The 10,181-nt window shown below is 40.0% G+C and overlaps 1 protein-coding gene across 1 annotated transcript in view; it reads right to left on the bottom strand.

Moving 5' to 3' along the window:
• Positions 1–10,181, bottom strand: part of LOC118477175 (protocadherin Fat 4-like) — a gene marked incomplete in the record, with an annotated part of 113,600 nt that overhangs the window by 29,587 nt on the left and 73,832 nt on the right. The window contains 6 exon segments of the mRNA XM_035970945.1: positions 1,991–2,173; positions 3,218–3,367; positions 5,568–5,750; positions 7,328–7,450; positions 8,629–8,808; positions 9,625–9,786. Coding sequence (XP_035826838.1) covers positions 1,991–2,173; positions 3,218–3,367; positions 5,568–5,750; positions 7,328–7,450; positions 8,629–8,808; positions 9,625–9,786 — 981 coding nt within the window.

Consider the following 10,181-nt stretch of genomic DNA (forward strand, 5'->3'; position numbering starts at 1 on the left):
GAGAGAGAGAGAGAGAGAGAGAGAGCGAGAGACAGACAGAGAGACAGAGAGACAGAGAGACAGAGAGACAGAGAGACAAAGGGAGAGAGAGAGAAAATAAGTGTAGTGTTGGTCTGAAATGGAAATGTAGTGAAAGAGTGTGTGTGTGTGAGTGTTTAGGAGAGAGAGGAACATTGAGAGAGACAGAGGGAGAGGGCAAAGGAGAGCGAGAGAAGCAAAAAGAGTGAGAGTCAGAGAGAGAGAGAGAGAGAGAGAGAGAGAGAGAGAGAGAGAGAGAGAATGGGAGGGGATGAGAAGAGTATAGTTTACCTACACAAACCAAGTCTCTCTCTACTGAAAAATCTTACTTCCTGAACTCAGAATATTTGAACGCATTGCCAACAATATCTGGACGTACTTTGTGCAGTACGGTACAATAAAATAATCAGTGTCGCACTACAAGTAGTTAGTGAAGTTAGTAGTAGTAGTATTGGGTTTTACGGCGCTCGCAACTGCTAAGGTCATATGAGCGCGCTGTGCGAGGGGACGCTGCCTGTCTCGGAATGTAAGTGAAGTTAGAGAAAAGACTCACGCTGTACTTGGTGGTGGTATCAAAGACAATGGTGGCGTTGGTCCGGATGACTCCTGTGGTGGGGTTGATGACAAAGTACAGAGAGGCTGGAACCGTGCCCAGAAGGGAGTACACTACGGCGTCCTGTACAACGGAGACATGACAGGAACACGTGTTATGATGATGTCATCACAGCTCATTATTTTATTCCCTAGGTCTAATCAGAAACAAGACTGACTGAGCATTAGCATGACAAAAAATGTGTGAATGCTTGGAGAGAAAGGTCCCTGTTTTCAGCAAAGCTATTTTTAAGCAACGGGGTGAAAAGGTAAAAAAAGGTTATACCTGGTCAAAATTTTAGTTCCATCAGATAACTTATGTTTATCCATTTCTTAATGATAATAATAATAATAATAATAATAATAATAATATTAACAGTTAATAAGAGATAATAGATAGCTGTTCTATAGCGAAATTCCCACTCACAGCAAGTTCTATGTGCTTTACAATCTATCCTCACACACCCCTTCTCTTTCACAAAACAATCTATCCTCACACCCCTTCTCTTTCACAAAACAATCTATCCTCACACCCCTTCTCTTTCACAAAACAATTCATTATCTCATTCCCCTTCTCTTTCACAAAACAATCTATCGTCTCATACCCCATCTCTTTTACAAAACAATCTATACCCCTTCTCTTCCATAAAACAATTCATTATCACACACCCCATCTCTTTCACAAAATAATCTATTCCCCTTCTCTTTCACAAAACAATTTTATTTATTGTTACACACCCCTTTTCTTTCACAAAACAATTTATTATCACATACCCCTTCTCTTTCACAACACAATCTATCCCCTATTCTCTTTCACAAAATAATCTATCCCCCTTCCCTTCTCTTTCACAAAACAATCTCTGGTCACACACCCCTTTCCGCTCACAAAATAATCTATCCTCATACCCCTTCTCTTTCACAAAACAATTTATCATCTCATCCCCCTTCTCTTTCACAAACAATCTATCCAGACATACCCCTTCTCTTTCACAAAACAATCTATCCCCCTTCTCTTTCACAAAACAATTTATCATCTCATCCCCCTTCTCTTTCATAAAACATCTATCATCTCATCCCCCTTCTCTTTCACAAAACAATTTATCATCTCATCCCCATTCTCTTTCATAAAACATCTATCATCTCATCCCCCTTCTCTTTCACAAAACAATTTATCGTCTCATCCCCCTTCTCTTTCTCAAAACAATTTATCATCTCATCCCCCTTCTCTTTCACAAAACAATTTATCATCTCATCCCCCTTCTCTTTCACAAAACAATCTATCCTCACACAATTTATCCTCACACAATCTATCCTCACACAATCTATCCTCATACAATTTATCCTCACACAATCTATCCTCATACAATTTATCCTCACATACCCCTTCCTGCTCCACCGCCTGGACTGTGACGATGCTGGTGCCTGCCGGAATGTTCTCGTCGATGTTCACTTCGTAAGAATCCAAACGGAACTCGGGTCCGAACCTGTTGCGGACTACGATGATGGTCACTCGGATCACGGAGGATCGTCGGGGGAATCCGTTGTCGGTCACCACGACAGATAGCTGGACAAACAAACAAACAAACATCTGATGGGTCAGATTTAGGTTTTTTATAAAGTTTTAATAAGAGTTTTATAGTACTTGCAACATAATTATATTAATTGGGGGCTCCAGTGGCTAAGTGAGTAGTGAGTTTAGACTCAAGTAATGTCAAGCAAGTGTCGGTGACACTGGGATCAGATGGGTGATCACTGGGGTGTGTCCTTGGGCAAGACACGACAACCCTAGCTCAAAATACAGGACGCTGCACAATGGCGACCGACATTGGGATGGTTGTAAACTGTTCTGTATTTGTGTAATAGTGTGTATTTATGTATGTATATATGCATATATGTTTTTATGTAAGTACGTATTTATAATTATGTATTTATGTATTTATTTTTGCCATTGTACAACAGAGTGCCCTTCCGGACAAATAAAAATGTAATTTATTTTATTATTTTTATTGTTATTAGGTGCTGAAGAACAGGGGTGTACTTGAGAATAACCGACAAAGACAAGAAGGAGGAGATATAAGGACGATAAGTCTTTGATTAGAAAGGAAGAATGAAACATACAAAAACATCCACCAACCAACATCATAACGGATCAATTATGCGCAAATTTTCTAAGATTATTGCTTGACCTGCAAAATAAAATAGTCAGGTGAACGGATTGTGGAGTATCAGATCATATCCGTGGGAAGTAAACAGGAATTTTTGGGGGGGTTATTTTTAAAGCGAGAAACAGCAGATATAAAACTACTATCATCAGTAGACCTACTTAGGGAACCTAAAAATAAAAAAGCATTGGAGAATATTGTAACAACAGGCAAGTTTGATGGAAAGAGAGGCAGAGGCAGACAGAGGGAAAAGATACTGGACAAGATGACAACATGGCTAGAAGCAACAAGAACAACAGACACCATTGCTGCAACGCATGACAGAAGTGGAGGTCCATGATCGCCCATGCCAGTTGGCAAGGCACCGAATGATGATGAACAGTTATAACAGAGGTATGTCATGTGATCTACATTATTCCACAAGAACCAATCTCTTCCAGACTCACCAGGTACTGCAGTGGGCGGTCCACATCATCTCGCAGGCTGGAAGAGACCGCCAGGACACCCGTGACAGGGTTCATGAAGAAATACGTGTTGGCGTAAGACGGACTCGAGTCCACGGTGCTGATGGAAAAGGTGAACTCGCCATTTGCCCCCTGAAACAGAAATGAATTTGTGAAGACAGTCTTTTACCGAACAAGTGGCAAAAGTAATATATTTCATAGTTATTGACGTAGCAGCTAATGAGTTTGGAATTTTGGCTGTCTATGGGCAAAATTGTAAAACAATACGACTAAATTTAATATCCATCTTCAATAGGATTAAGCCAAATGATAAAATTTATTTGTGTAAAGTACCTTTCCCAGGAATACAACCTTTCTTTGATGATCTCTATAGCCCCATCGTTTTATGCAAGAAAAATTATGAAATTATGCAAACTGAGCCCAAAAATGTGAAATTATGCGATTCTGTCAATTTTAACAAAGAATGACTTATATTCAAGATAAATGGGTTGTTTTCCTTTTATCAAAAAGCAAGATTTAAACAAAAACAAGCTTTAAGATGATACCAAAAACTTCATAAATTGACAAACAGAAACTAACAAACAGAAATTGACAAAAAACCTGATTGGATAGTGTTCTGACACAAATTTGTTCAACATCTCCTCCATGACCCCACAAAAGTCACACAGATCTGAGTCTCTGCCCAGGCATCTGTTAAATGTGACCAGCATTTACACAGAAAACCAGTATCTTTGGTAGCGTATTTGTTAGGCACCCTGCTGTCTCATGCAGGAGACCAAAAGTTTAAATCCAAAGTGTGACAGAATTTTTATCAGGTATTTCAGTCACTTTGCTGGAATGTTGTATCTCTATCAGCCTGAGCCTGGGTCAGCCCCAGTAGGCAGGCTTGGAATCCCATCTACTCAATGATTTAAATTGTGTCGATGGGGGCCTATTAAAAAACTACATTAACTCTTTAAACCCTGAGTTTCTTCCACCGTTTCCTGGAGTTGTTTCCAACAGTCATCTAAACCTGGTGCACTATGTCTCATTATAACCCCAAAAGCTCTGGTGCACTATGTCTCACTATAACCCCAAAAGCTCTGGTGCACTATGTCTCACTATAAACCCAAAAGCTCTGGTGTACTATGTCTCACTATAACCCCAAAAGCTCTGGTGCACTATGTCTCACTATAACCCCAAAAGCTCTGGTGCACTATGTCTCATTATAACCCCAAAAGCTCTGGTGCACTATGTCTCACTATAACCCCAAAAGCTCTGGTGCACTATGTCTCATTATAACCCCAAAAGCTCTGGTGCACTATGTCTCACTATAACCCCAAAAGCTCTGGTGCACTATGTCTCACTATAACCCCCAAAAGCTCTGGTGCACTATGTCTCACTATAACCCCAAAAGCTCTGGTGCACTATGTCTCACTATAACCCCAAAAGCTCTGGTGCACTATGTCTCACTATAACCCCAAAAGCTCTGGTACACTATGTCTCACTATAACCCCAAAAGCTCTGGTGCACTATGTCTCACTATAACCCCAAAAGCTCTGGTGCACTATGTCTCACTATAACCCCAAAAGCTCTGGTGCACTATGTCTCACTATAACCCCAAAAGCTCTGGTGTACTATGTCTCACTATAACCCCAAAAGCTCTGGTGCACTATGTCTCACTATAACCCCAAAAGCTCTGGTGCACTATGTCTCACTATAACCCCACAAGCTCTGGTACACTATGTCTCACTATAACCCCACAAGCTCTGGTACACTATGTCTCACTATAACCCCACAAGTTTGCCTCCAACTTCTAAATGGTGGAAACAAAGGCTTTGTCATTACAAAAAAAAACTTGGTTCGGGAATAGTTCCGAAAAACAAGCAAAAACTAGCACTAAATGAAATGAAACAGTTGTCACTGGGAGCGTCCGATGGGGAACAAGGTTATTACTGCCGGATGCTCCTAGTGTCCGATGAGGTTTAAAGAGTTAACCCTTCTAGCGCCAGCCACTTTTGAGCACTCCCTAACTCCAATCCCAGCCAACACAGCAGTAATTCAGAAAAAAAGGCATGCATCCTTAAAAGTGATGTAGTATCTTTGTAATGAGGTTTAGATAATAACAAATACCACTGTTTAAAGGTAAATGAACAAATATTACGAAAATTAAAGTTTAAATAGGTTCGCTAATATTTTTTCATGCAAAAATTTGGTACCCCGCGAAATTGATCTATACGCTCTTGTGACGGTGGGAAGTACAAGCGCTGCTGAAAATATAAGCGCACGGGGCTGGAAGGGTTAAAAAGGTACAGAAAAACAAAACTTACGCTGAAGGAAAAACAAAACTTACGCTGTCAGCATCAGTGGCATTGACCTGGCCGATGGAAACGCCCAGAGGTTGGTCCTCGGAGATCGTGTACTCCAAGTTTCCGTGGAGGAAGGTGGGAGGGTTGGCGTTACGGGTCACTTGGACACGCACGATTGTCTGGGCACGGATTGTTGCGTCCTCTACGCGGTACGCTGAAACACGGATCTGGGAGAGGCAGAATAGATTGTTATATGAGAGAGAGAGAGAGAGAGAGAGAGAGAGAGAGAGAGAGAGAGAGAGAGAGGGGGGTGAGAGAGAGAGGGGGGAGAAAGAGGGGGAGAGAGACAGAGACAGAGAGACAGAGAGAGAGAGGGGAGAGAGAGAGAGAGAGAGAGAGAGAGAGAGAGAGAGAGAGAGAGAGAGAGGGTAGGAGGGAAGGAGTGAGAACGTCTGAGAGAGAGAGACACAAAGAAAGACGAAAAGAGAGAGGGGGGAGGGAAAGAGGGAAAGAGAGAAAGAGGGAGAGAGCGAAAGAGGGAGAAGGAGAGAGAGAAAGAGAGAAAGAGAGAGAGAGAGAGAGAGAGAGAGAGAGAGAGAGAGAAAGAGAGAGAGAAAGAATTATAGTACTGTCTCGACATTCAAAGTTAAGATTTAACCAAAGCATCACTTTAGCATTCACATTCATATAAATTGTAATGTCAATGCATTCAAAGAGAAGATTCCTACAACTTTTCATTCTAGTAGAATGCATGAAAAAGTCACCATGGCAGACCTAGAGAATGCAATCTATGAGCTATTATTCACAGAAATGAAAAAGGCCCAAAAGTATTCTCTTGAAAAGAACCAACCATGACTGCCACATAATATTCTAGGAACCTGTTTTCAAGGCCAAAAAATATTAAAGCTTAAACTTGCACTCACTGAGTTCAGATTTTCAGACTAGCAGGCTTACTACTCTCAGAAAACTTTAATAATAATAATAATAATAAGAGCATTTGTATGCCGCCTTTCTCCACAGCATGGGCCCAAGGCGTACATAGGAGATTAAAAACGCATTCATATTAACACCATACAAATTCATCATGTGCGCACACTTTTTGACAGCACCATTCTTTCCGACAATAAAAAATGCTCATACAAAAAGGCAAGGTACTGTCCATTAATTAAAATATTCCTTAAATAGATGTGTTTTGAGTCCTCTTTTGAAGGTATCTTTAAGTACCTGTTCAACAAGGGTCCATGAGTGCATGCTACAAATGATTGCAATAAAAAGAGAGTTGAGACTGATTTTATTGTTCAAACCCCTCTTAAAATTCAAAGTACAATTTTTCTTATCTTATTCAATGCATGACATCTCATTACAGTTTTACTTTTTCATGGATCTGAGTGAATTAAAATTAATTGCTGTCCATTATAATCAAGATAGTGAGTGAGGTCGGACAAATTACAGTTTGTTTTTGTGGAGCCAGAGATATCTTGCAATATATGTATTGCTTTTGTTAATTGAGAGAGATCTTACAATATTATATGTTTTGTTCTTGTCAAGTCAGAGAGATCTTACAATCTACGTATTTTGTTGTCAAGTGAGAGAGATTTTACAATATACGTATTGTTTTTGTGGAGTGAGAGATATCTTGCAATATGCGTATTGGGTTTTTTATCAAGTGAGAGAGATCTTACAATATTATACGTATTGTTCTTATCAAGTGAGAGAGATCTTCTAATATATGTAGTGTTTTTATAAAGTGAGAGAGATCTTACAATATATGTATTGTTTTTTTGTCAAGTGAGGGAGATCTTACAATATACGTATTGTTCTTGTCACTCTCCAGAGACTGTGCCAGGGTGATGAGGCCGGTCCGTTGGTCGATGCTGAACAGTGTGGACGCCAGCCCATCACCGGTGATCTCATAACGCAGCTCTTTCTGTGAAAGAAAAAAGAAAATGACAAAATACATTAAAACTTTTGAGTCACATGGCACAATAATGCACCGGTGAAAATTTTCCATTCCGGCACCTGGTGCAGTTCTGTGCCAGGACCCAGAAGTCTGTTGCAGTTGCTCTCCTGGCTGTGTGACCAGATGGGGTATTTTGTACTGCTGGCTGTGTGACGACAAAAACATTAACGGAAAGAACACAACAGAATAAAAAATGAATAAAGCAACTCCATGAATGAAAGAGTTTTAAAACTTATTCTTTCTTTAAAATGTAAGTGTTTTATGCCCCCCATCATCAACACAATTTAGATTATTTAGGAGGCCAGCTTTGACCCACCCTGCCTATCAGGGCGAACCCGGGCTGAAATAGATGCAGCATCCTAGCAGATAGACTGATTTAAACACTTTAAAACAGCAAAGCAGCTAACCGCTCACCCTATCACAGACAACGGTGATGAAAGAGTAACCATGTCTGGACGGTACCACCGTCAAATTTGAAGTTATTATTGTATTATGGTACGAACCAAATATAACAAAGTACAAGCTAACAAGTCTTTAGTTTGACCCAGAAGTCAAAGATAAATGGATTCTGTGTTAGAGTAACACTTTTTTGATCAGTTTGACACGAAACAAGCCTCTTTTAAAACGTAATAATATTATGTTGGGTTGCATTTCTACAAACACAAGAAAATTACGCAGAACCATGATTTTAAATTGCATGGTTAAAGAGTTAAACAAAGACAAAATCAATGACGGAACGGAGGGACAAAAGAATGAATGGATTTTTTAAAAATGAGAGAATGAAACAACAGCAGTGACAGGTAATGCTGCCTCAAGATTTGATTTACTCAGTCTTTTATAAGCAAAATTTTGAGCACCTATAGAGCTGACTTTCAAATTAGCACTCTCTGTATCAGTCACATGAACTTTTGTCTTTTTGTCTCGTGTCCTGATTGGATGTCAGACGATGATGATGATGAGGAGGAGGGGGAGGAGGAGGAGGATAACGAAGATGATGATGATGATGATGATGATGATGATAATGAAATATAGAGACTGGTCTGCAGGATAAATCTTGATGTTAATCTTTTTTTCGTTTAGTGCCTATAATCACGTGGACATAATATTTGATAAAAATTTGTCAAAGAAGACAGAGTGACTCTTACATTTAGAGGATCTGTGGCTTGCAGTTGGATGATGGTGGAAGCAACAGGCGTGGATTCAGATCTCGTCTCCAGATACTCGTTCTCGGGGAAGAACGGGAAGCCCTCTCTGCGGATGCGGATGGAAGCAATAGCATCCACTGTCTGAGGTATGACTCCCAGGTCGCTGGCTCGCACTGTCAGCTGAAAGAAAAATGTGATAGAATGTTAAGTTACGAATGTACAAGTTCATAGCTACCAATTTTTCAAAACCAATAATAGACTCTACCCATGCGGCTGGTCAAGATGATGGGCATTGGCCAAGTAACTCCCCACCAAACCCATTTGCACATGCTTTCCTGCTTTCAAGAAATTAATGCTCAAGTGAGTAACTATTGTAGCAGACATAACAATAGAAAAGAGAGAATATATTTGTTCCAAAAAGAAAAGTGGACTTCTGTACTCAGAGCTTTTGAATATAGCCTTGTATGTAATGGTTGCAACTGTATAATATTCACAAAATATTGTTCACACTAGACTGTCTGCAGGAAAGTTTTTCAGAGTGAGATGAATACCTTTTTCTGTGTGTAATATTCACAAAACATTGTTCACCCTGAATTGTCACCTAATTTCCCAAAGTGTGGTGAATAACTTTATTTTTTTCCGCTGTTTAGTAGCAGATTTCCAAGCAGATAACAGACATCATCTTTTATCTTAAGTGAACTTGCTTTACCATGATTAACAAAACATTTCATCAGCTTGCTGCTCAGTTGTACTAAACCCAAAATTTTGCATTCTTTAGTTGCAGTTTTTAAATCTGTGGTATTAGTTGCATGTGTCAAGAAACATTTTGTCAAAATTCGAATTCTAAATGTAGCACCAAAAAAAAGCAAAAAAAAGATACATATCGAAGGTACAATTGTTAAAAGAATGAAACAATTTTTTCTCTCTCCTGAAAAATGTTTCTTTCTAGGCGTAGAACATTAAAATTTGAATAGGTTGTTGACAATTTGTACTCACCCTGTAGAAGTCGTCAGGAGCTGTTGTGAGCGACACACGAGCCGTGATGACGCCAGAGACTGGCTCGATCTGGAAAAATGCCTTGGCCTCGACGGGACCGACGATGGAGTATCTGATCTGTCCGTTCTGGCTTGTGGCTGGGTCGGGGTCGACAGCGGAGACCTGGGGCACGGGAGAAACACTTGAAATTGAGGCTGAACTTTCTTCCCCTCCTTTTATCTACTCATCCTCCTTTGTTTTCTCCCTATCCTTCTTTCTTCTCTCACTTCCTCTGCCACTCCTTCTTTCTTCTCTTAATTACCCTTGCTCTTTTTCTTCTTCTGTCTTCTCCTTCTTCTTTCTTCTCACTCTTCTCCTTCTTTTTTCTCCCACTTCCCCTTCTTAATCTCTCATCTCCCCTTTCTCTTCCTCAGTTCTGTTCTCCTTCTTTTTTTTCTTCTCTTCCTCCTCCCCCTCCTTTTTCTTTTTCTTTTTCTTCTTCTTCTTCTTCTTCTTCTTCTTCTTCTTCTTCTTCTTCTTCTTCTTCTTCTTCTTCTTCTTCTTCTTCTTCTTTAATA

The sequence above is a fragment of the Aplysia californica genome, unplaced genomic scaffold, assembly GCF_000002075.1.
Source record: "Aplysia californica isolate F4 #8 unplaced genomic scaffold, AplCal3.0 scaffold00346, whole genome shotgun sequence".
NCBI lineage: Eukaryota > Metazoa > Mollusca > Gastropoda > Aplysiida > Aplysiidae > Aplysia > Aplysia californica.